The following is a 26,169-nucleotide window of genomic DNA, read 5'->3' on the forward strand; positions in this document are numbered from 1 at the left end:
CCTTGGGGGCAAAAAACGGTGAAAGCTAACGTACGAAACCAGAGGGCAGCACAGGATGTGATCGCACGACCCTGCCCGTGAGCAATCTCCCAGCTCATCTCTGGTGAGACATCTCCCTGCTCATCTCTGCTGATATCAAACAGCAGTCCAGAGTGGTAGATGGCGTATGTGAATAATCTCACCATTTATTTTTGGGATTGTTCTGTCTCCATACATTTATTTTCGATGCTTTCTGCAGCTTAGCGCCAAGAGTTGTTTGAAAATATTTTTGTAAAATAAAATAATGTTTTGTAGCAAGTATCTGATATTATCGATGAATGAAAATGGATTTATGTTTTTCGGATGATAGGTTTGTCATTTTATCGGACGATTCAGATGGAATTTTATCGGATGATACAGATGCCATTTTATCGGACGATACAGATGTCACTTTATCGAACGATACAGATGTCATTTTATCGAACGATACAGATGTCATTTTTGTCGAAAATTGCCAAAACTCTGCGAGTGCTAAAAAACAATATGTTGAAAATATATCATGTAGGTACATGTTTGTAATATTTTTAATTAGTTTTTACAATGCGTTTAATATTCATTTCCAAAGAATTATTTTGAAGTTTGTTTTATATTAGTGTAAAGATTTAGAGTTATTACTACGTATTAATACCTGAAAATAAATTTAGGCAATGACAGTGACAGCGTTGTAATTATTGAAGATGGAGTTGATATTAACGAGAAGCCTAATTCAGATGAAAAACAGTGTAGGAGTAATACAATATTTTGTGAGTATGATCCTATTTGTAATTTTAGAACGTATATTGTTGAACAAATTGTTTTATGAAAATGTGTATTTTTATTTTTAATACATTATTTGAGATTGTAATATATTTAAATGATATTAATATTGTTAATTTATACGATAATATTTAATATTTGATAAAGGTAATACCAATGACAGCGTTGTTATTCTGAAGGAAAATGGTTACAAGATTGAATATCCTGGTATCAACAATAAAGCACATTCTACTGATGATGGGTTACGTAGTAAGTACAATGAAAGGATATTTAAATATCACAGGTTCTTTATGCAGTTAATATAAAATAACACGATATAACCATATCTGGGCATTTTATTTCATGTGTATGACATTCAATTCAGAAAGTCCCAATGATTTAACGATTTCTGAGGATAAGGAGTATATTGATAATCAGCTATGCATTTTCAAAGAAAAACAATGGACTGGTGATACAGCCTCTTGTAAGTATATTTCAAAAAGTATGACATCTTTCTTACACTTGAATGTGTCCATTTAATATATTTGTTATCGGGTATAATATAGATTTGCATTTTCAGTTCATCAATATTTTATATTATTATTAAGGTATTAAATATATTATTTGTTCTTATAGACCCATGCATGCCAGTTCTTATTGCTGAAATATTTAGATTTGTACCTTACCTAAATGAGAAGTTTTATCATTTCCATCCGATTAACATGCCCGATCTGACAATTCGGAAGGTTGAAATAATTGGTAGAATTAGAAGCATAATCCTGAAGCCAAAATTTTATGAATTTATGGGTAAATATAATCAACCAGTAGGATAGGACTAATGCAGTTTATTAATATACTTTTGTATTAACATTGTAACTTTCTTGTACTATATTTCATAGTTGATGATGGGACAGGAGTGATTCTAGTAGTATGTAAAAAAAGCCAGTACTCAGAACAGGAAAAAAAGCGAGCACACCTCACTTGGAAACATTTCCAATTTATGCTTCTCGCTGCAAAAGAGAAACCATGGCTTCAAGAACAGATACCTAAATGTGGATCAAATGTTTCGTTTCATAAACATCGGCCACCATATAAATGTGATTTAAAGATACCAGAATATTATAGAGCTGTAAATATTTTTACTAGAATTTAATGTCTTATTATTAAATTACATTTTTATTATTATTAAATTTCTTTAGAACTAATAATTTTCGAATTTTCAATTCTCATTACAGATCTTGGAACATGGTTGGTGGATGGAAACCGAAAATGGATTATTGGGAAAGCGATTTGAAGTTTATGATTATGTAACAGTGATAGGGTATTGTAGTCTAGATTTTGAATTAGGGCAGAAACCATTAAAAGAACTCACTCTGGATGACTTAATACAAGCCAAAGTATTTATTCAATGTCTCGAAATAAAGATCATAGGAGAACGTGACTATAATTGTAAAATACAGAGTACAATAAATTCGGTACTTAAAGAAAGATATGGAAAATTAAACAAGTAATGTGTCACTGAAAGGCAATTGTATGAATCATGATCTAGTAAAAATGTTTAAATATGTGCATACATTATAGACTAAGTATTATATAAATATAACAAAGTTTTAAATCAAGTCATATATTATTTATTTTTTCTCAGAATTATTCTTTTCAAAAGCTACTGCATCAAAGATTTGATTTATAACACTATCAATATTTTCTATACCCTGTACCGTGTGTAAACATGAGAAGACTTAATTTTACGGTAGGCTACAATATTTAATAATTACTTACCTAAATTAGACAGATTTAATGAATTTCCGTGGGTTTTTACAGAATTTTGAAAAAAAATGTTCTGAGTTATAAAAAAAACGTAAAGAACAAATTTGGTCAAAGCTATCAGATTATTTGTTTTGCGGAGAATTTAAAACACCTAGATAGAAACCAAGACGAAGTTAATCCTTAATTTTGTTAGTAGCTTTCCTGTAAAAAATCATTCAAATTCGAGTCAGCATTCTCTACCTGTTTTCCCTCCTTTCTCCGTGACCCCATGCGCTTCCGCATCCGCTCGGCTTTGACAAGTTTTTATTTCTCGATTCGGCAGGTCAGTATTATTCGGCGCATCTGTCCTACAATAAATTTTAAGATCAAAAAAGTCCTCGCCGGCCAGAGAGATTTGAACGAGGACCGGGAAACAAGGAAACTCTCAAAGAAGTATCAATTCCGCTTCGTTGCCGTTTTTTCATGTTTCCTAAGATTTCAGCGGGGAGTGGAGCTGCCAGGAAAATGTCAGCTGGATGGTGATTCACTCGGACTCCGTTCCTGCTCGTCCCGTTCACGTCGAGAGTTCGTTGTCCTCGACGAACAGGTGAGTCCTTTCACTCATTACCTTTCGGCAGCTCCAACGTGAGTATCGAAAGACCTTAAGCGACGTAACAATCCCCTAAATCCTTCAGAAAACGGAGCAAGTGCGCAGGAATTCGAACGGAGCCGTAAAGTGAGGTTAAGTAGGTTAGGCCACTCCTCCCCTTATCGCCGGCGTAATCAACTGTCAGAACATGGTCAATTTCGTTCGATTTTATTTTTATTGATTTGAATCCATTGCGTGACTTGTTGGAGAGAAATTGTTTCGTTGCAGATTAAGATTAGGACGGGGAATTCAGGGAGAGGAACGCAGATTATAATCGGCTTTGGTTGAATAAGCTCGGATCTTTTAAAGAAATTTTATTTCCCGAATTTAGATGTTTTTGAACGTTTATGGATATTCCGAGAAATACGAAACATTTTAGGCATTGAGTGTATGCTGCTTGGAATAATTGACTGCAAACGAGGGTGACATCAGGTGTGGTGCTTTCTTATGGTCATCGACATACTTGGTGGGCAAAGTTTTAGTTTTTGGAGTAACCTTGAGCTCAAACTGGGAAATTATGTGAACGTTATGTATATTTATTATTTGTGAAAGCATGTGTTTTAAACTTTGTGTTTTATTTAAATAGAATGATGGAGGAACCATTAAATCGAGGTGCTTCGCCATCTGGTGACAGCTGCCTCTCTGGAGGTGGAGAAATCAACCCTGCGACAATTGTGACAGCATTGGACGATCGATTGCTGGATATATCGACACGACATTCGTTGAATGTATTGCGAACTACGCCAGCAAAAAAAGCAAAACGAGTCAGATTTTTTAGGAATGGTGATAAGTTTTATACGGGAGTTGTAGTTGCTGTGACACCGGAAAGATATCGCAGTTTTGACAGTCTCGTATCTGACCTGACAAGAGCTTTAATATCCAGCGTAACATTGCCTAATGGCGTCCGAGCAATTTATACCATGGATGGAAGGAAGGTTCAAAGTATTAGCGATTTGGAAGATGGTAAATGTTATGTCTGTTCTGGACAAGGAGAAATTTTTAAAAAGGTTGAATATTCGTCATCCAAAGTGCGAAGAGGCAGTTCTCTGTCAGGCCTACCTCAATCCCCAGCAGTTACAGGAAGGCAGACAAGTGCTATACCACAGTGCGTTAAAGCACGAATAATAACTCTCATACGACATGGTACAAAACCTCGTAAAGTAGTCCGACTTTTGTTGAACAAAAGAAATGCACCAAGTTTAGAGCATGCACTGGAAGCGATCACGGATGCTGTGAAGCTTGATTCCGGAGCAGTCAGAAAGGTCTTTGCTATTTCTGGCCAACAAGTTACAAACTTAGAGCACTTTTTTGAAAATGAGGAAGTCTTCTTAGCATATGGTCCTGAGAAATCTACACAGGAAGACTTTGAATTGGATTTTGAGGAATCAAAATGTGTACAGAGTTTCCGTAAGGGTCCATGGGTGTCGAAGAGGCAGAGCGGTCCAATGCCCAGGATGCCAAGAAAATCTGGGAAAAAAGCCCTTACCGAACCACAAGTGCGAACTCCAAGTCCCACTTCATTAATATTACCGCAACCACTGAGATTACACTATGCAGTTGGTCATGTCATTGGCGATGGCAATTTTGCCGTTGTCCGGCGCTGTGTACATAAGTAAGTGCAGAGATTAGTAAAAAGATTTTATTTATGTTCTGATATATTCATAACTAATATTTTTCCAGATTAACTGGTGTCGAATATGCAATGAAAATCGTAGATAAATTTAAGTGTCAAGGAAAGGAAACTATGTTGGCAAGTGAAGTGGCGATTTTACGACAGGTGTGTCATCCTAATATAATCAGTCTCATTTCTGAACAAGAAACCACAGATCAACTCTTTCTAGTGATGGAACTTGTGAAGGTAAGAGGAAGTTAATTAATTAAATAATGAGGTAATTTTAAATACTATATCCCAGTCTTGTGCTAATTAACTCTTTGTTATAGGGAGGAGACTTGTTCGATGCAATAGCTGCAGTGACCAAGTTTTCGGAAGCTGAAGCCAGCGTGATGATTAGCCATTTAACTTCCGCTTTGGCCTACTTGCATTCTCATCATATTGTGCATCGTGACGTCAAACCTGAAAATTTACTCGTGGAAATGGAAGGAAGTCGTGTACGATGTCTAAAATTGGGAGATTTTGGACTTGCACAAGTCGTAAAAGAACCTCTGTATACGGTTTGCGGTACGCCAACTTATGTTGCACCAGAGATACTGGCAGAAACAGGTTATGGACTGAAGGTAATCACTCAATCTACTTTTTGTAATCAAATGTAAAAAGTGTTCGATTAACTGCTTCAAGTAATGTTTTATGTGACAAGTATTAATTATTTTAAAGTACAGAGTATAGTGTAGGTGATTTGCATAATGGAATTGATAAAAATAACAATAAAGAGATATTTAATGTATAGTCAAGGAAATGATTAATAATTTGTATTTGAATTTTAAATGAAAATCCTGAATGTTCTAAAAATATATATGAGAAAAGTACGTATTTTATCAAATTATGGATAAAATTTCAGATCGTAGACACATTCGACAAAACTTTCATTTGCATAATTTGATAGTTCTATTAATAGTGTTCCTATCTATCTGCATTCGAAGTAGGGTCAGTCAATATTATTGACGAGAATAATTTGTTTGCAGATCGATGTTTGGGCCGTGGGCGTAATTCTGTACATTTTGCTGTGCGGGTTTCCGCCTTTCGTTTCTCCAAAGAACGAACAAGAAGAGCTCTTCGAGCGGATTCTCAGTGGCCAGTACGAGTTTACTTCACCATACTGGGATGACATTTCGGAATCTGCCAAACAGCTTATAACAAACATGCTCCAGATACAACCTGAGCTGAGATTTAGTGCTGAGGATGTTCTCGATCATCCCTGGCTCGCGGTAAATGATCTAGATGTCTTCTTCTGGTAGCAGATCATCATCACTCATGTTACATTACTTTGCATGGCTTATTCTTCTTACGTAGCACAATCAGTAAAGGTCGTAGCAAAATGCTATCGTAGAAATTGCTATACCACTCTCTTTTCTCACTTCTTTCCTAAAAGTAGTCATGCATCCCAGAATCTCGACGCGATGCAGGTGAGACCCTCCAGGTAATTAAAGTTTAGAACGTTCTCTCGTCAAGAAGATATGCTCAGCCTGGATTTTCATTTCAGATGAATTTCCTACTCTGTAACATCACAAAACATTTACTTTTTTATGCCGTAAGAAATTCTACATTCGATTGTTTATGTCGACTGTATCTGATTTGAATAAGAAATTAAATTTGAAGCGCTGAACATTTTTTCCTCGGGGAACATTCCAAGCTATAATTACAGTACCATTACCCGGTGTTGCCAGCTAGGTATCAAATTTTCTAAATAATAATCAGGGTGACTTTTGAGATTTTGTCGATTAATGAAATTATCTATTGCGATTACTCTTTTTAAATTATACGCGTCAAAAAAAAAAGAAAATAGTAGTTTACCATTTTCTTTCGAACATTTCCTTTTTGGCATAGGAAGAATTTCAAGTACTTAATTAGACCGATGAAGCCGTATCCCTGGCAACCCGGGCTTTGACTTCTGGGATCAATTCTAGCGAAGCTTTAGTAGTGGTTTGTCGTATCTGTAGCGAAGCTTTTCTTTTCTTCTGTCCCGCCTCTGTACACCAGCAGAGCTTTCTAGGAGGCGAGCCGCCCGCAGCAGCAACAGTTACCGAATCGGCGCAGCAATACGGAGATCAGCAGCGTCAGCCGCTAAGGTTGGCAACTTTTGAGTTCGACTACAAGAAACAAAGACGGGCCGATGTTCCAGGAGACGAGCAGACCGGATCCGGGGTCATCAGGGCGAGATGGTCGGACGTCTCGTCGTCACCGACGAGCCAAGTCAACCACGTGCACCAGCTAAACCAGCTGAGCCAGCTGCACCAGTTGAACCAGTTAAACGCAAAACCTTGCAAATTGGAATACGACTACGACGAGGTCGACCTGGCGATCGAAAGTCGAGACCAAGAGGAGCCAACGTCTTTGAGCGCCGACTGTCTGCAGGACATTCGCGCCCTGACCAAATCGGTGAGAGATTTAATGTCAGACGCGAACGAGTTCAAAACCAGTCCCGTTCCTGCTCGCAGTACAAGATCCTCCCGAAGTGCGGCTTCCTCATTGAGCAGTATTCCCGAGAGAACGAGCGCATACTGGAAAGGCAGCGGCACCAGGTTGCCCAGTATTTCCTACAGAGGCTCGAACCTGGACATCCAGGAGTACAGTGACGGTTCCACGTCCAAATTACATTCCGCGGCCAAGAGAAATGGCAACTCCTTGTCCGACATTCATTCCAGGTCGTTTGCAACTCCGAGCCCTCCGGGCTCGAGGATGCTGTGCCACGTGGAGACCCCGAAGTCTGCGAGGTCAAACTTTAGACGGCCGGTTAGTGGGAAGAGAATTTCCAATAAGGGACCTGGTACCACTGCCAACGGGGGTTCCAAGGTTGCGGCTGGTACCGGAAAAGGCAAGATAACTGCCAATGATCTTAGGAAGTCCCTGGACGAGTTCTGGTCCTCGACGGACGGCATCAGTGGCAGCTCTGACAACGAAATCGAGGCTTCAGACAGTTTTATTAATACACATCCTCGTCACTCAAGTCATGGGCAGGCCTCGGATCAAAGTATGGAGTCCTCCGACAGTTTTGAGAACGTCCGCTTCTTCAGAATTAGAAACACTCAGGAAAGCCGCGACTTCAGAGACGTAAACGAGAACAGTCGCAATGGCGATCGTCCTTCGAATTCTAATCTACGGTGTAAGGAGACCAAGGCTGAGGCAGGCCAGACTAGCAACAGGTTAGCCAGCGGTTCGCGTCAAAGCAATTTAATTGCAAGAAGGACGAAGCCCTCTTTAAATGTTAAACCATTGTTACATACCGAGGATACACCGAGTCCTGGAAGGGGTCAAGAGGCTTCGAAAAGCTCACAGAGAGAGCCTATTAAGCGCAGGGAAAAGAAACTCGCCCCTGCGAGTAGTCAAGAGACGAAAGTCGAGAAGAAGGTCCCCGATTGGAACGGGGCGAGCAGGAGATGCACTCGAGCCATGGCTAAGGACGTAAGGAAGTTCAGCTCCACGGATGAATTGAGGGACGACAAACAGGTGCAAGTCAAGCCGAAGAGGTTCAGTTTGTATTATACCCCGCAACCCTTGAGGAAGAACTACGAGGCCGAGGGCAAAGTTGGGAAGGACGTGAACAGGAACCCCAAGGAAAACGTCCGTCCTGGCAGCGCGAAGACTAACGATTGCAATAAAAGGAAAGAGGAACCCTCGGCCATAAATGATAAGAAGGATCTTGGCAGACACCGGAAATCTGTCGCCGAGACCTCCACGGCAGCCAGTAGAAGTAGGTCGACTAAACAAAGCGTTCATGTTAGATCCGTCGAGAGACCGACCTTGGCAAAAGCCAAGTGATCCTCGGCTGGTCGTCGAGGAGCCCAGAAACTGCCTCCTCCAGGAAAAGCGCGTTTATTTATTCCACGATAGTTCTAAGCCGACTAGAAGTAGTGATACGGGGAGGCGACATGGCTCTAAAGAATCTGCAAGGGATGGACCTGAATTCGCATTCGACGTATCGAGTTTAAATTGTTCTTAACACCTTCCGCAAGGGATTCATGTACAACGGCTGTTATCTAGACTTTGTTTATGCCTTTAATTTATTAACGATAACGAATGGAGGTTTACATATCTAATAGTAGATTATTATTTGCACGAAGTGGGACGAAACATCTCGAAAATTTCAAGGTTCAAAGACGTGTGAAATCGGTAGATAAACGATATTCGGCGTTATCGTAACGAATAGCTGTAAATACGATAACTGTGCACAGCTTTATGAATCTGGCTAAATCCGTAGAGGGTACGCTCTGTCGATTTTTAGGGTCATATCGCGATAACGTTCCTTCGAAAACCATTTCGCCGACGCCGAAGTCGTAGCAAAGAATTCAGAAGCTCAATAGAAGCCCAGAAGGATACGGACATTCGATGCTCGATAAATAGTATGTTAGCTAACGGACGGCGGCGCTGTAGTTGTCTCTCCATCTCTCTTGATCTTGTAGCGATATATAGTGAATTGCGTTCTTTTTTTATCTTACACACAATACGCGACTTTCCATATGCGTCTCTCTTCCTCCCGTATGTGAGATATCGTTGGCTAACACATGCGATCTCTCTTTTACGCCCACTGCTGGTTTGTTAGCCAAATTTTAGAGCATCAAGCGCTAACATAGGATCTGCGCTTCTATGGGACTTCTGAATTCTTCGGTCGTAGCCGGTGGGTGTGGTTCCGGATCGGGCGCGAACGAAACATGCCAAATGCATTTACGTAGAATTATTTTGTAATCGACGGCCCATGGTGAAATTAGAGCTCGTAATCGTAAATTAAGGTAGCCAGTAAGACGGTAGGTTTCGTCATTGGGTGGACTCGAGGCGTGTAGGAAATTAGGTGCGCGTGCACACGGACCTTCTCTGGAGAAGTTTGCCAGCGAAACGCGCTTCCAGCTGAGCGGCGGAGGAGCGAAATAATAAACCGGCGAATCAATTAGAATTAAATGTACGGTACGCGTTTTGCTCAACTACACTCCGCGGGAGAGATAGAGTGAATATTTTTATAAGATGTCGCAAGTCTATTGGGCTGGTCGAGCAATAATGGGGAAACGACGTATGGGGATGTATAACGTATACGGCCGGGCAAATTCTATTCAACCTCTCTGACACATAACTATAATCTGGGGTGCGATAATAAGTATTTTTAATTTTAACTCGGTCGACCGTCGGTCAGTCCGTCGAGCCCTTGTTGGAGGAGGAATGACTCACCGATGAATTTGTTAAATAATTAGCGATTAACCGAGTACTCGCATAATCGTAGGTTAGTAGCTCGTTTTGCGTTACGGAAGCGTCGATTGAATAGGAATGAGCCCATCCCTGGTACAATCAAACTGAGAGAAGCCTTATGAAAGTCGTAATAACGTCCCTCCACAAGATCAGACTGTAAATGGGTAGGGTAGAGTGAATTTATTTTTTCCAGAAGTCGCTATTGAATATCTCCTTCGTCGCTCAAGCACTCGTCGCTTCGGGACTGCACGCTAATTTTCTAACGCGACCATTGATTTTTCTAATTGTACATATGAACGAGGAACGACCGATCGTAGTTTCTAAGGACCTCTTCACAATTCGTTCGTAGTTCCCCGATCATCGGTTATCCATTCTTTCCTTTTTTTTTTAATTATAATTTGTAAAAAGAAGTCGCGCCTTGGCGCCTCTGATCTGTGCAAACGCGGTCGTTGTTGTTACTTTTAACGTTAAGACCTTTTATTATTAATATTATTTTATGCCCAAGATACGTGCACTGCATTATATCGTAGAGTAGGTTTAAAAAGTGATCTACGCCAAATATTAAGACGCATCGATTATCTATTTATATTATATACAGATTATATACATATATACCATTTATGCGCACACCAAATTTCATTTATCGCGGGAAAATACGATCGAAAGAGCTTCTCCTTCCGTTCACTTTTCCGTTTCGTGGTACTTGTCGTCCTTGACGCGGTGAAAACAAACACTGAAAACAAGACATTCGGAGAATTATGCCTCACGGCAAGACAGCGAATCCGAAGTAACCCTTTTAATCTCGACCCGAAAAACGTAATTAAAAGACAAGCACAATCAGCCCTTCCTGGAACCTTCGTTCAATTTCCCGCGAGTTCTCGTTACGAGATATTAGTTGCATTATAAGGAGGGGATATCGAAATAAATTATTTGATCAGACCAGGAAGTTGCACAAGGGAGCAACGAAGCCCGCCGAATGTGCGAAACTATGTTTGACGTTCTTTTGGTACGTTCTTCGATGGTTGTGAGATCGTTCGAAATATGTTTCGTGATCAATAAACATGAATTGGTGATCATACGTGTCGAGTGTTACTTCGAAGGAAAATCCCTTATCAGGTTCAATTTTTTTTTGTTAAGTTTTAATGAAATCACACGCGTATGCAATTAGTGCTAGGTCGACCATATTGAATTGTGACGTCACTGGCGTGGAAATTGCGTATGATTCCCAGCTGGTATTCTGCAAAGCGAATGACATGTATCATCGAAGACCAGGCCACGAAGAAACTAGATGTTCGCAAAATGTGTCAGTTGGGTAATTTGTGATGGATCGTGCATTACGAAACCAGATATCGCTCCGAAATTCACTTCGTTGCCGGGCTCATGATTTCGAAGTGATAATGATATGAACATAACATCAACGTAGGCACGGATATATTGAGCTTCACCCTTTAAGGAAGAGCCTTTTTTTTCTTTCTTCATAGATTCAAAAGTCTGAAGCTGTTTGATAATTTTTAGCAATATGTGTCCATGCCTAAATTTTGCTTACGTGTCTTCTGTCACGAGATACTAATAACGTGATTATGTGGCTTTAAAATCGAATCACGGGAGGACTATGGACGTAGGATATATGGAGCTCGTAAAACTAACCATTCCCTTGATATTCTCGTAAAGCAGTGAAAAGGAAAGAGAGCAAACAAGGGACCATCCTTTCTCCTTTTCTCGTCTATCGTTACATAGATTGCACTGAGAAAGATATTGTTATAAATAACAGAATTGTGATTTGCTTTCTTTTATTACTACTGCGAACTATATTAAACATTAACAGAACCCACTTTCTTGTCGTTTCAGTCTACAGCCAGGGATACCGAATTCATTTTTAAAACTTTCCTAATCGTAAACCTTGCTACCAAGTTAATTATTCCAAATTAAACGTTGATTATTAGAACGTAGCATTAGATGGAATCAACTTTTTTTTTCAGGGGGCCGCCATATTGCGCCGCGCAATTGTTTCTCGCGAACAAGGAGAAGGAAACGGAAGAACTTTAATAGAGAAAACAGCCTCTTTGATTTCTCCATTATGCTCCTAAAATATAGAGAACATGCCACAGTATATGGATACCTTGAAGCGTCCGGAGGTCAGGCAGACAGAGATCTTCCATCTCTAAATTTTCATGGAAATGGGCTGCGCGCGCATGTCTTGACAAGGTTTGTATACTACATACGTGGTACATTTGCGCAAGAATTTCTCGGAAAAGTAGAGATGCTTCCGTCTCCTCATACCTTTCTAACCTCTTCTGATCGACCTCTCCCTTAGATTGTCTTCTGTATTTGGTAAGCTCCACGGATTTCCCTTTCATTTCTACTATCCTTATGGTCAGATCGGTGCGTGGGGCCACATTCTATTCTTCGTTCAGGATCGAATTGCGAGGACTTTAGTTGACAGCGTCGCGCTGTCATTGGGCCGGTTCCGAGCGGTCACGTGGCCCGGAGCCGCGCGCGCGTCGCGTTCCGACCGGCTGTCAGTCTGCGGCTCGCGCGCGTGCCGTGAGGGTGGTTGCGTGCGCGAGTTGTCCTTTCATGGGTTGCGTCGTTTCGGAAGGCAAGGCAAGACTTCCGAGCGCGCTCCCGCGGCGGGTGCGCGTCGAGAGGTGGAACATTCGAACCCTGCTGGGAAATGTGAGGCATATCGAACAGTGATAAAAAAAGAAAACATATCGAAGTGTACATCCCCTTGGTGCTCTGGAGCGGGAAAACTGCCAGGACTAATTATTAGGTAAGGGAGAAAGAATAAGAAAAAAACTTACGTTTTCTCTGTTTCTCCATCGCATGTCGTTATTAAATCCCTTGGTTACGTTCCTGACTTTCGGATGGGAAATGGAATTTTTCCTCTACGCTCTTTTCAGCGGGGTAAAAAAAAAGACTCTCAAGCCGACGCTGGAAGATACGCGTTACTTAAAACTTAAGAGTTTTCTCGACGTAGTAAATAGTGACGCTCCCTTATCCCTAGACCGTATCCTATCTATTTCTCGTCACAGTTTCTCAGACTGTCAGGAACCTAGCTAACTGGTAATGGGATTTTCGAGTCATTTACCGGGAATTAAGTTACAAGTACCGTGATATCTGTGATAAATTCGTTAAACGAGAGAATTTCGAGTATAGGGATTTTTGAGGGAATTGAAATATCGGCCTTCACGTGACGAATGTTTGAAAGAGTTAGCGTTGCGTTATGTGGTTTCCGCGTCGATTTCTGCGTGTATTTCCAGACTTCATGAATTAGGTCAGATTCTTCGTAAATCTGGTTAATGTTTTTTCTCTCTTTTTTTGGTAACACGCAGATCAGCACGCGAGCTTGCCACGTTGAGATATATTGAAGCGAAGCGAGTAAAGCCAAGGAGCGAGTAGAAACGGGATTTCCTTCTTAGCAAGAAGCTACGAGGCACGCAACGATGTCGCTTTTTGCAGGCATTCATTTTTCCAACGATGTACACAATTCCCAAGGTCTCCTCGTTAATGACAATGTTAAGGACTGTAACGCACTTACCGAAGCGTACCTGGAATAATAACGCGAGAAGACCTGGCACGGCGTTGAGCGGGCGAGAGAAAACCATATTTATAAACAAATGGACGAGAAGACTCGAGCGAAGAATTTTCCCTTTCTTTCCGTGACTCCGATGAGATATTTACGACACCTAGGTCGAGGTATTTCATTGACGACTGGTTATTTTTTTTTCATTTTTTTTTATTACATTTTATTTAACCAGTTTCGAGCGAGGAGCGGCGCGTTTAATACGGCGCCCATTACGGCTTTCATGTTTATTAAGGAGCCGAGTTTTTCGGTATTCACTTGCGCAACGGGATTTCATTTGAGGGCAATTACCGGCCGAAGAGATCGTTTTGCGCCAACGAAATTGACATCGCGGTAATCCTCTTAATTAATAACCGAGTATTTCACGAAGACGGCGGTCGGACGCAGGTGGTCATTGAATAATCCCACTTTACGTGTCTTAATTTCAATTAAGTCGAATTCGAGAAAGTCTTCATTCCCGTCGGGAGATACGAGTCGAAGAAATTGTTTTTAATTCAAACGAAAGATAACATTTAGGCTCGTGCAATTAACATGAAGGAATGAACGGTTTCGAGAAGGTGAGCGAGGGTGGCTCCTGGGGTTTAAATTTTGCGATTAGGCGAAACGCTATGCAGGACGATTGCGAGGTGCCCACGTGGGTGTGCAGTAATCCGATTAGGATTATCAACCGCATCGCGGAGGCTCGACCTCGACATCGGCGCACCTCAACCTGTTCAAAGTATGGGAAAGACACCAATTACCGAGAATATTCTTTATCGTATGGAAACTGCGAATTTATTCCTACCTCTACTTGCCGTTGTAAACTCTAAAAATGGCGTCACTACTCTCGTAAGATATATCAGATTTATTGCGCTTTCGTTACGTATGTAACTTTTCACGGCACATTATTTTGAAGATTCCCCTCGATATTACATTTACATTTGTATATAATACGGTATTGTATAAAGGTGGCAAAATTAAGTTTGAATTAAATATAAGGACTTATTCGACTCCAGGACGTTAAAATTTAATTTAAGGGAAACTTAAATTGCAAGAGTCATTACCAAGGCAGGTTCGAAATCTTTCTCCGGGAATTTTAAGTCGCACATCGAGGAAAATTGAATGAAAACATCCTCGTAATTCGTTGAAGTTGCAAAATTAAGTTGAACCACCTCGCAATCGTATCGAGAAGTGACTCGGAGGTCATAAAGTAACTCTCGGTCGGGTTCGGCGTCGACTTTCGGTGATCTCGATGCCGGAGGACCTCGACATCTTTTTATCCGAAGCCTTTCCAAGAGGGCGTCGCTACCGACTCCGACCAAATTCGGTAGTTTTCGGCGAAGCCGGTATTTCACGTCCATCTACTGAATCTCAACCTTTATTCACAGGGTTCTTAGGTATTCGTTTATGTTTACGCACGCGGGTCTCGTAAGGACGCAAAGTGCCAAGCGTAGTCTTCCTCGAAGGAAGACGCTATAAAGACGCCATTTTTCTTTCCCGTTTGCGCGGCTTCTTTGTAAAGGAAATTCATTTTGTTGTCGTAAATGCATATTTTTTACTTTACGCGGTAAAGTCCCCAGCCTAGATGGTTATCCAGGCTGGAAAATATATGCGATGTTCTGGTTAGTGATTTTCTCGTGATTTGTTAAATATATTAATTTGTGAATTATTATATGGAAGTGGCGCTAGTTTGGAGGAGGAGGAGGAGGTTTTAATGGGTACACTTTAACTTTCGTTTTAATGAAGAGGGAAATTATTTAGCGATCTCGTTTTAAAGAAAGCGGTATTCGGTACACGAGAGAGTTATCGGTTGCAAGACCGTTCGATAGGTCGATCGCAAGGGAAATGCGATCGGGCAGGCCATTTTCTTGAAGCAGATCGGAAGAAAATATCACCCGGTGCCTTCGGGCGGTAATTAAACATTTTACCGCAGTCGTTATGCTCGGGAATTTATTATTCAGTTAAGCCAATCAGGCCGCATAATAAAATCAACCGTAAAAAGGTATCTTTCGACCGTTAAAGTAAAGTAATTACATCCTCGATACATATATATTTTTTCCCATTTCTCCGCGCGTTTCCCCATCTCGCCGTTACGCATTTATGACGATTGAGAATTGCAGAGGTGGCAAGACATTCCGATAGCGCCTTCGCGATTAAAAACTATCGAGTGCCTTGAACGTTACATTCCCTTCCTCGTATATAAAGGAAAACTTATTACCAACTTCAGAAAAGTAACGTCAAATTACCCCGAGCCCTTACGATATTCATTAAATTTCATTCGGTTAATTCAATGCAATACTTAATATAAATAATCGATTTCTCACTGTTTCGTAAGTAATTTCCAAAGTACCTGCACCTCCGTTATCGCAATCGTGACGAACGAGAGCCTCGTGGAACCCGTTCGACCCTTAATGGAGAAACTTGACGACGGAAAGCGGACTTTCCGTCTTTTTCTCTCACGTCGCCTCCTATCTCTTTCCTCTGAAATCGTCTCCGGGCAGTAAAACAGCGAAAGAGGAAGCGAGATCTTCCGATCCGCGCCGGTATTCCGGCACCGTTGACATTTAGAGCGTTAACGTTAATTTGTTGGCTTGACCGTTTAGCGTTCGGTTAGCGTGCCCCGCGCGCATATTTAACGGGCACGCATTAAACACACTCCGAATGATGAATGTGTCCCGGCATTCGTCCGCTGCATAATTACCAGAGTATCATCCCCTCCTCGTCCCTCGCCCTTCGCCGCGTGTATCGCCCTCCTCGTCGACCCCTCCGCGTCTCTCGGCCATTCGGTCTTTCCGTCTTCGCAACAGTCCGCGTGGTTCATCCAGCCTTCCCCCTTTTCCGTCGTTTTCTCTCGTTCTCCCTCGTTCTCCCTCGTTCTCTCGCAACGAGGAGCGAGCGAGAGGGTCGCCGTTTGCATTCTCGCGCCGAAAGATGACACCGGGCAATCGCCGGGAAACGAAACCGAGCCGCCGGTGCAACGGATAATTAAAATACACGCCGTGAAGGTGCACACTAGTGCGTCTCATTTCGTAACACGAGGAAAGCCCGTAAATTCGTTTCCCTTGGTTTCTTTAATTTTCCTTCTTTTTTTTATTTTTATTTTTATTTTTCCTTTCTCACCTTTTTTCGCTCCCAGGTAAAGGGGGGAATTATTTCACGGCGTGAAAGGATGTCGAGACGGGGCGTTAGGCAACGGTCTCGTCCTCTTTCCCCGGGAGAGGGAAACTTTTGAGGAAGGGGAACCTTGCGTTGCCCGTCGGTTGGGTCGTCGAATCCTTTGACTTTGGTAAAAAAGAATTACAATGCGCGTCGAGGTACCGCGAGAAGCGGCCCCGGGGCTCGGAGAAGTGTGCACTTTGATGGCCCTCCGTTGATTAGCTTTCGCTGGCTTTATTTATTTATTGTTTATGGATATTATTCTCGTGACTTGGGCACGGAGAGAGTTGTTTACCGGTGTAGGAAGAAAGTTTCGCAGGGCGGGTTGGGCGATCTTTCAATTTTCTTTGCCCTGCCTTTGGTGGTTACGGGAGGGACTGTGTACGGTAAGAATAGAGATTCAGGAGAAAAATTAAATCTTCAAATAAGGCGTTTCGAGATGGCGAGAGCTACCTTGGCTTGCGCCGATAAAATGTTTAAACTTGGTTCCCCGGTATTCAATCGCGGGCCTCGCAAATAAGTCGATCACCGCGTAAAACGCAAACGCCTGAATTATTTACCGATTCTCCCCCTGTTTTATTCCCTTCTCGGGCTTCAGGGGGAGATAATGTATACCGAGTACATATAGGTACATCCCGAGCACAATAAAATCACTTAACCGTCCATCTCCCGGCTAATTGTATGTACGGAAGGCAGTCAGAGATGACTTCTCGGTCCCGTGGCGACGACTGATTTAACGAGACGCATAAACAATGGCTAACCGCTCTCGAGGTGGAACGAGCAGCACTTTGTGCGGCTCGTAAAGCGATAAAGACATCGGTACAAACGAACGCGACTCGAAGGGCGAAGTGCACGTAATCTTTGCCCGCCCATAAATTACCTTCGGCGAGTAGAAAGTCATTTTCGGGTCTCGCGATAGCCCACCAAGTTGATTACCCTCTTGCGATGATTAAGGCGATACGAAAGTGGCATCCGAGGGGTCAATCATTTATGAAGCTTTTCTCCGAACTGAATGCATCGAATCTCTTTTTCGATTGGATCAATTTCTTGGACTTCCTGACTATTGAACTCGGCATTAGATCTTGGCCGCCAGTTTATTCGCGTTGGTAAGCGGATCGTCACTAATCTTACTTATTCCTATTTAATTTCATTAATGTCAACTTATAAATATCGACGACAATTTCGGGAATTGTGGAGACATATTGATTACGAGGTTGAGTTATTTTGATGAAATTCCCCATTTATAGACTGTTGCTATTTATATTAGATTATTTCTGTTTGTAGCGCATATTGCATTATATTGCGTTGAAGAACTTGAAGTGACGCGTATTGTATTATATTGCCTTGGGAAATTTCAAGTAACCTGCATCGGTGACCAGGTGACATAACCTCGGTGACGCACATTCGCCACGCATCGGGGAACGTTTGGCCCGCAAACGGAATCGCGTGCGGTCGGATCGTGGCACGATCAGAGAGCATCGAAGAGCATCCAGGAGAGGGCTAGGCAAGATGGAGATAGCCCTAATTTATTTACCGCCCGCCTTTAATCGATGCTACCGCGGAACAAGTGCTTTACTTAACCCCCTCGCCCCCCGTGGACTGGCGCGATTTAAGATCGCAATCCCAAAGGGTTAACCCCGAAGTATTTTTGGTCGATTCCACGCTAGCGTCGAGTGCGTACACGCACTACTTTCATCCCCTACGGCTGTCCTCAGACCCTTTGGATAATTAAGGGTCGCGTCTACTCTCGATGTTCAGGAAGTCTAGGCGAAACTCATTATTCCGATTCCCACGTACTTCCGGGAATGGGAAAACATTCGTCAATTGACAAAAAGAAGTTTCGACGTCCGAGGGAACGTTTGAAAAATTCCTACGCATTGTCCAGTTTTTTTTTCTTTTTTTTTTCTTCAATCACGTTTTCGCCTTCGCGTTACCGAATCCTTTCAATATTATTTTTGGTATCTCGAGAATATGAAAAATATGTATCGCGCACCCGAGCTCTGTTCATTTAGAGGTTCTCGTTCAACCTGATTATTAGCAATAGTGACAGCCCGCAGTGAGTTAATGATAAAAATCCATTACGATAATTACGTCGATCAGCTGAGGTGAAAATCGTGGTCACGTCGGGGGGTATTCGGTGTTTCATGGAAAAAAGGGAGAAAAAACGGGGAGGGTGAGGGGAAAAAAGGGCGCAGGGGAAAAAACACGAGGGTAGAAAGTGGATACGGAATTCGTTAGGTAGACAGGCCCGTCAAATCGAATTTCCTCCAGAGGAGGAATCGGGTCCTCCGAGGAATCACGGCCTCGGGAGAGAAGAGGCACGAGGTTTATTTTTCCTTTTCTTTCCTATTCTTTTTTTCTCCACCGGTGCCACTCGGGGAGCTAGCCGAGGGTTAAATAAACTCCCTTAAAGGAGCCCCTTCCTTGGGACCGGGCCTGCCCTTCCTGCCCTTCCTGTCCTTTCCGTCGACTTACCGAAACGAGGGGACAGGGCCGAATAACGCGCGGGCCCCGCACGGATAAATGGTCCCTCCTCCTGAACTTCCGCGATAGAGATATTAATCTTTCTCAGGGCGTCGCCCGTCTCGCTCGCACTTCCCGCTGACCTCGGCCTTCCGGCTTCTTTCTCCCTCTCGGTGTCTCGCCCTTCCGTGCGCTGCGTTTACGGCCCTACCCTATGAAATGTGGAATACCATATGTCCAAGTCAGAAGGGGGAGGCGAGAAGTGGGCGGTTCGACGTCGAACTTGAGATTCATTTGGCAATCGCGATCACGAGTAATGGGAGAGAGGATACGCCATCTCGCACTTGGGGCTCGAGAGATGATTTTGCCGTAGCTCGTTCCGAATTGCATGAATTATTAGCCGATTATTACTCGGATACTGGTACTTTGAATTGGGGCCGCATATGCACTTAGGTATCAGTCGCTCCTGATTTCACTCCTTCAAAGGGGGAAAATAGAAATTTAGTCTTACGACGTGTTTAATACATCTCACTAAACAGTATTTCTACCACATTTCGTGCGTTTGGGTCTAACTGTTTTCGAAAGAGCTTAAAATTTCAACGTAAGGAGACATAAGAAGCTTTTTTCGAAATTTCAACTTTCTAGGACCAGCGGTTTCGACTGGACGTTAATTGTCTCTAAGACAGTAAGTTAGTTAGGATTTTATAGAATAAGATTAAATGCTTTTCACTCCTTTTTGTCGCGGGGCGTAAATTCAAGTAAATAATGAAATTAATTCTGATACCGCCGAAACATCGATGACACGAGAAAGGGTGCAGCCATGCTTTAAGAGACTTTTAATTAACAATGCCTTTGACTATTTGTTGGAAAGGGGGAAGGGGTACGTACGAACCATAAAAAAGGTTCCGAGGTAAAAAGGTCGTGGCGTACAATAATTCCGGGTTTAATACGGCGGGTTATGGGGGGTGGATGCAGTGACGCAACGGCATAACGGGGGCAGGTGTGAGGGGGTATGTGGAGGTGTATGGGGGGTGGGAGGTGCACAATGGGAACGCGCACTCGGCCCTGAACAATATAGAGTTCCACGGGGTTGCACGGTACGCGCGATGCGTGAGGTACGTGCGGTGCGTGCGGTGCGTGGTATCGCCTCTACCGCCCATGGTGGGGACAGATCGATACCATAAGGGACCTCCAGACCTTATGGTGCCTCTTCTCCACCTCCGTCTCTGTTTCGCCATCCGGAATTAAAGGGCGCACCACCTAAGAGGGGGTGCCCCCTAGGGGAGGAGAGGGTTAAAGGGCTCCGCTGCGAAATCAGGCCATGGGAATCGATCGAGCGATCTCAATGGCGGTGTCGAGGCATAGTCGACTCGGTTGGGAATGTTCCATGGAACCCTTAGATTTAGACAATTCCAAGTATTCTTGTGCTTTGGTCTCCAATATTTGTTTGTTTATTTTTGTAGCCTAAGAGCTTTATCCGGATAAATGTCAAGTTCTCGGGGAAATTTACCCTTTGAGAGGACGTTTCGGGAACGAGCGAGCTTTTTCATTTTCATGGGGTCGGATCGATGCTACGCGGGAATCATCAGAATTTATGATTCCGCTCGTTGATCTCTATCTCGAGTACCACACCCGGAATAAAAGAGCGCTTCTTCTAAGAGGACGAGTCAGCGATGAGAAGAGGGTAAAAAGCTTCGCTGCGAGATCGGGCCATGGGAATCGATCGAGAGATCTCAATGGAGCTGTCGCGGCATGGTGAACTCGGTATTCTCGTATATTGGTCCTCGACATATTTTCCTTTTATTTATTCTTTTAATGTGACAATCTCTGTGGAACAATTTCGGGCACTCGGAAAAATCTGCTCCGAGATTGGACGATTTAGGAACGAGCGAGCCTTTTTCATTTTCATGGGGATGGATCGATGCCGCGGAGGGAACTTTCGGACCTCATGGTTCCGCATCTCGACCTCGGTCTCTGTTTCCCCATCCGGAATTAAAGAGCGCTCCTCCTAAGAGGGTGACTCAGGAGGAAGGAGAGGGTTACCGCGAGCCAAAGCCAGATCGGGCGATTGGAATCGATCGACATATCGCGGCTGAACCGTGATATGGGGCTTAGATGGACTCGATTCGAAGCTTTCCTCGGGACAACCAAGGACCATCTTGGAGATTTCAAGGACTCTCGAGATACTCCTTTATGAAACTACTATCGAAAACCCGACTGATACATATTTTTTATTATTCCACCCGACTGATCGGTACATTTTATTATTAAAGGTATACATTGTTCATTTCATCGTTTGCGAGAAATTGACCTCGAGTCATCTGCAGATCTCGCGGTGCTTCCTCTTCAGCTTGTCTCTGTTCATCTCGATGCCACGTAGAGGGTGCTCGAAAACGGGGCTGCAGAGCGGAATCGTGCCCTGGAAGTCGATTGACCGGGAGATCGATTAGCCGATCGATCGATGCATCGACCGGAGGGAGGGCTCCTCTCGTTCCGGAGTGGCTTGCGGGCTTCTCGCGGTCGGATATGGTGATTAAGGCGATACTTCCGCTAACCGGTATCCGACCTATGGGATAAGATCGCGCCTCTCGATCAATGTCGCGACTTACTCGGGAGAGAACCTCGAACCCTATGCAAACGCAACGTTCGAGCTCGCCCGAGCGTTCCTCGTGACGGAACAGGCTCCGTTCCATATTTCATGGGTTTGCGTGTCTTCGACTCCTTGCCCGGGAGCAAGTGAATTTCTCTGATTTCTTTTCCTTTTTTTTGTCCTTTTTCCTACAGGAAGGGGTAAATCATCTTCTGACCACGTGGCATGTTTTTCTTTCCATTTTTGTACGGGCTCGATGGGGGACCTTCGGATCTCGTGACTATTCTACCTGTTAAAAAGTGGGTAGATGGCTGGTCACGGAACCTAATCTTGAAGTTTGGAGAATGGATCTCTTATCTTGAGGTAATTCGAGGGCTTTCGACACGGCGATTGGGGTAATACTTTCCCTAATTAATTAATGTTCACCTGGAGAAGGTTTTACATTTGTGTTAATGCCTAATGCGTTTGAGGGGAAATAGTTCCGTTGATATGGAATGGTATTTACTTTGCGTTCCATGGCTTGGGGTACATTAATTTATGTCTGCACTGAGAAAGAAAGTTAACTCAATATGCAACGCAACAACAAAATCCTGCGATCAAGTACATCCAAAGAAATGTCCGATTGAGTAAACAAAATTCGTTTAAATCAACGTAGATTTTTCTTCTCAACGATACAATTGTTTCTTGCAAGTATGTATTATTTAGACAACAGTATACATGTCAACAATATATATTTGTTTTAGTCAATTGAACTTTTTTTTCTCAGTTGGATTCGATGGTCTGATCCACAAAGTGTTTCCCTCCTTTCAAGCTCCCTCCCTCGGTCTTCGAGGCGATCATCGGTTCTGCCTCGAACTTCCACCGCCGTGAAATCCTTCAATCCTGTGTAAACGCATTGTCTCAACATAACTCCCCGCTTGTATTTCGCGGATCGACGTTGGTATTTGAGTTTGACTATGAGTTCGCGCTAATTAACTTATCAGCAGAACCAATATCGGGCCCGCGAAAATTCTGAACACGTAATTCGAGCATAATACAACATCTACCACCCGGGACTCGTTGAGAACTGAAATTCAGTACAGAGGAACAAATTTTAACGTCTTACTTCGAAATATTAGGGGTAACCGTAAGTAATGAATTTTTTTTAACGTCTAAAACACCTCTTTCAAAATAATTGATTACTTATGGGTACCCCTAACATTTTCATTCGATTCCCGTAAAGCGCGTTCACGTACGAATAACTACGTTTATACCGAAAATTATTCTCTATGCCTGAATAAAAAAAAATTCAACCGTTTAATTTATTGATATCGTTACTGGTTCTATTTCTTTTTTTTTGCAATACTTCCTGATCCGTAGATAGAGGAACGAGGTCTTCGACGCGAGGCCGTCGAGCTTCCGTCCCGACGGAGTGGATTCCGCGACTAATCGACGGTCTTCCGTTAATCCGTTTACGGGGTATAATACAGCGATCGAATAAGTGAGGGGGGATTCGGAGTGCATTAAACGCGCGCACCACCATGGAACCCGAGGAGGTTAGGATCGAGGTCCGAGCGAGGTCTGCGGGGTCGAGGATCCGCCGGGAGGGTGTCGAGCCTCATTAGACACCATGGGAGCCCCATACGTCGACCCCACTTGGGGTCGCCCAGGGGGACCCGCCAACTTCGCGGGGGAACCGGAAACTAACGACGTTACCGTACTTCCATCCTGGCTGTACTTCCGACCACTTCATTCCTGGCCAGAAATTTTCCCTACCTTCGAAGGACTTCGCAGGTTCCGTGGGCCCTTTAATGATTTTACTAATTTTTCCGGAAGTCGAGCCCCTTCGAATGGACGGAGGGTGGAAACCGGAAGCCGGACAGCTCATTGATCTACGAAATATTCCCGAAATTGTTCCTCCCGATGTAGAGTTAGTTCAATTTGAAGACTCATCAATGCAGTGAGTTCTTGTTCAAATGATTCATTTTTTAGAAATACTTTCAACTTGGTCAACTTAGTTCGGAACGTCTAAGATAATGTTCAGGATATTTATCGAAAAGGAGTGAATTCTTTGTATTGGAGGTCGGATAAAGAATCTCGGATCGATACAAATATTTCTCATCTGCCCTGAAGTCGTGTACCAAGTTAAAATAGATGTTCTTTAAATTCGGGCCAAATCCAAATCTTTCATAAAAATATTGTCTTGAATCGTAAGGGCTTTCTGTATGTTTAATTTCGGCGGGGAAAAAATAATTGGATATGTTAAAGCAACTTTGGGAAGAATGCTGGTTCCCTTGATATCAGGGAGAGGTCATTTATCATAGGATTCGCTTATAGCATGGACGTCATGGAGGATCATAAATACAATAAATGGAAATCATATTTAAAGAACATTTGGTTGAATAAATGACACCGCTTCTTCCGAGTGAACATCCGGCCCGACTATTCTCGCCGAGGGAGGGACTTTTCGACTTCCCTTGGAATTTTCCGGGAACCCTCCTACGGGAACCCTCCTCTGCGGGAACTTTCCAACCCCGGTTTTCACTTTCTCGGATCGATCTCTCTCTCTCTCTCTCTCTTGCTTTCACCCCCTGCTGCGAGGACAACGTGATGTGAATTTCACTGGGAAATCGGGGATGCTGGGCGAGTTCCTCCGGAGTGTCGCACCGCGAGGCGTGTCTACCGATCCTGGCCTTGGCTCTTTCTGGGCAAATTTCGTCAATTTCGAAAGTATTCCCCCGTCTTTTTTCTTCTTTACCCGTGACGCGGGTTGATATCCATCGGGAGTCTTGATTCGATTTCTCGAACTGAGCAGACACGTCGGAGCATTTCGACGAGTTTACGATTCACGATGAGGGAAGAGGAAAATATTTGAAATTGTATTTATCCTTAAGATATACTTACTTGAAATGCTTACAATTTATCATATTTGCCGTGGAGTTTCTACTCGCGACACTTGACATCGCGTTCTTCTCCTGTCTTTCAATTTATTTCTTTAAATTAATTTTCTCGAAAAAGACGTTACGACGTCTCTTCTGGCCTGCTACATTGAAGTACATTCCTCTGAATTTAATTACTCGAATGGCCCTTCTTTTTGTTTTTAATCGGATACTTCAATTTTATTGTCCGTGAAATCTCTCTATCGAGAGTTATCCTTTCGGTAGGGGTGAAGTTTCCCCTCTTCGATTTATACATCTCTGGTTTTACCGCGTCCAGGGAAAACGTGGGTCGGTAATTTCACTATTGGAGTCTGCTCGCGTAATTACCGATGCGTGTAGAAGGCAGAAATGCCGAATGACCCGTGAACAGGAGGTGGAGTTCATTTGTCTGGCGTTAATGATGTTTATGGTTCGCGGCCTCCAGGGACTTCGGGCCGAGTCGTTAATCATGACAAATTCGTCATGATTAATATGCTTTTCGCCCGATTAGCTCGGCGGCATCATCGCGATAGTAATCTTCGAACCGACAGGTGAATTTCTCATTTTCTTCTTCAACGAGCCTACCCCTTCGGCTATCTCGACAAGGCACGCGTAACCTTCTCATTTAACGAACGCTTGTAAACGTTAACAATCTAATTAACGTGAAGAAAAAAAAAATTACAAGTCTACAAGAGTGGTCACGCTAACCTCTGCCAGGCAAATGAATGGTCATCAACGCGTATAAAAAAAATGTAGATGAATTGTGAAGTTAAACATACGTCTGATAGCGATTTAATAATGACAATGAATTTCAGGAAATAAAAACTTTGGCGAATTGAAAGAAATATAATTTACTTGGAAGGAATACGTAGAGGCGAACTAGTACTCTTGCCGAAAACGTCACATTTTAGAGTAAAAGAAATTCTTTTGTCGAATAGATCATTGCTCACTATTATTAACAAAATGAGATCAACGGAAATTAAGGCAAATTGCAAAGAATATTCACCTTTTTTTAAGCTAAGATTCATCAAGTCTGACTCGTTATCGTTACATTGTCTGTGCATAAACGTGTTAGAAAGAAAAGTTGATTCACTTCAAAGAATGAAAGGATTAATATTCTCAATACTGGAGACAAATTTTCTACCCGAAAGCCTTTTCGCAAAAACCAGTCTCTTTCGGCGAGAAACATTTAGATTGCCGCACATAATTAATTTACCTTAGAAATTACACTTTCGGCTCACAATTAGTGTAGACAATAAAATTCACTCGGGAAAGTATCAACAAGAGGGTCTCTGATTTTGGGGGATTTTTCGCTTTTGAAATCCATCGTTTACGTGAAATTGCCGACTTTTTCCGACGACGCGGGAGGTCAGAGCGTTTTTGCATTGTAAAGCGACGAGGGGTTGGGAGGAACGAGTGCATCTGCCAAAAGGGGTGGTTGGGATTGTTCGCCGATGTGTTGGCAGCCTGCAAGGTGTC

At 42.9% G+C, this 26,169-nt stretch overlaps 3 protein-coding genes across 10 annotated transcripts in view; all 3 read left to right on the forward strand.

The window, feature by feature from the left end:
- The first annotated feature begins 83 nt into the window (after positions 1-83).
- LOC105703189 lies at positions 84-2,393 on the forward strand. 4 transcript variants are annotated; one of them, XM_012431374.2, is made up of 8 exons: positions 84-164; positions 350-540; positions 684-782; positions 943-1,044; positions 1,160-1,258; positions 1,411-1,581; positions 1,674-1,903; positions 2,010-2,393. In XM_012431374.2, exons 1-8 carry the CDS (start codon positions 160-162, stop codon positions 2,283-2,285), a joined length of 1,173 nt encoding a protein of 390 aa, XP_012286797.1. In that variant the 5' UTR covers positions 84-159; the 3' UTR covers positions 2,286-2,393. The 4 variants fall into 4 exon arrangements, with proteins under 4 accessions (XP_012286797.1, XP_012286795.1, XP_012286799.1 ...); XM_012431372.1 differs by lacking the exon at positions 84-164 and having other exon boundaries at positions 247-540; XM_012431376.1 differs by lacking the exon at positions 84-164 and having other exon boundaries at positions 247-540; positions 1,674-1,871; positions 2,010-2,164.
- A 110-nt stretch (positions 2,394-2,503) lies between these two features.
- On the forward strand, positions 2,504-11,836 carry LOC105703190 (MAP/microtubule affinity-regulating kinase 3). Of its 5 annotated transcripts, none has more exons than XM_012431379.1 (7): positions 3,040-3,127; positions 3,501-3,635; positions 3,756-4,781; positions 4,850-5,027; positions 5,111-5,404; positions 5,810-6,052; positions 6,825-11,836. In XM_012431379.1, exons 3-7 carry the CDS (start codon positions 3,757-3,759, stop codon positions 8,601-8,603), a joined length of 3,519 nt encoding a protein of 1,172 aa, XP_012286802.1. In that variant the 5' UTR covers positions 3,040-3,127; positions 3,501-3,635; position 3,756; the 3' UTR covers positions 8,604-11,836. The 5 variants fall into 5 exon arrangements, with proteins under 5 accessions (XP_012286800.1, XP_023288256.1, XP_012286802.1 ...); XM_012431380.1 differs by having other exon boundaries at positions 3,042-3,127; positions 3,549-3,635; XM_012431378.1 differs by having other exon boundaries at positions 3,070-3,127; positions 3,398-3,635.
- Positions 11,837-12,643: 807 nt separating this feature from the next.
- The window catches only part of LOC105703188 (protein sickie), a gene marked incomplete at its 3' end in the record, with an annotated part of 86,137 nt that continues 72,611 nt past the window's right edge, over positions 12,644-26,169 (forward strand). The window contains exon 1 of the mRNA XM_012431371.2: positions 12,644-12,792. The remainder of the gene's footprint in view (positions 12,793-26,169) is intronic.

The sequence above is a fragment of the Orussus abietinus genome, unplaced genomic scaffold, assembly GCF_000612105.2.
Source record: "Orussus abietinus isolate OABI.00-Male unplaced genomic scaffold, Oabi_2.0 scaffold330, whole genome shotgun sequence".
NCBI lineage: Eukaryota > Metazoa > Arthropoda > Insecta > Hymenoptera > Orussidae > Orussus > Orussus abietinus.

Coding starts and splice junctions, on each gene's coding strand:
- LOC105703190 (XM_012431377.1), top strand. CDS start 3,057: ATGGTGATTCACTCGGACTCCGTTCCTGCTCGTCCCGTTCACGTCGAG. Junction 5,405..5,809: donor AAACAGGTTATGGACTGAAG/GTAATCACTCAA, acceptor ATTTGTTTGCAG/ATCGATGTTTGGGCCGTGGG. Junction 6,053..6,824: donor TCGATCATCCCTGGCTCGCG/GTAAATGATCTA, acceptor TCTGTACACCAG/CAGAGCTTTCTAGGAGGCGA.
- LOC105703189 (XM_012431372.1), top strand. CDS start 318: ATGAAAATGGATTTATGTTTTTCGGATGATAGGTTTGTCATTTTATCG. Junction 1,045..1,159: donor TACTGATGATGGGTTACGTA/GTAAGTACAATG, acceptor CATTCAATTCAG/AAAGTCCCAATGATTTAACG. Junction 1,582..1,673: donor AAAATTTTATGAATTTATGG/GTAAATATAATC, acceptor TATATTTCATAG/TTGATGATGGGACAGGAGTG.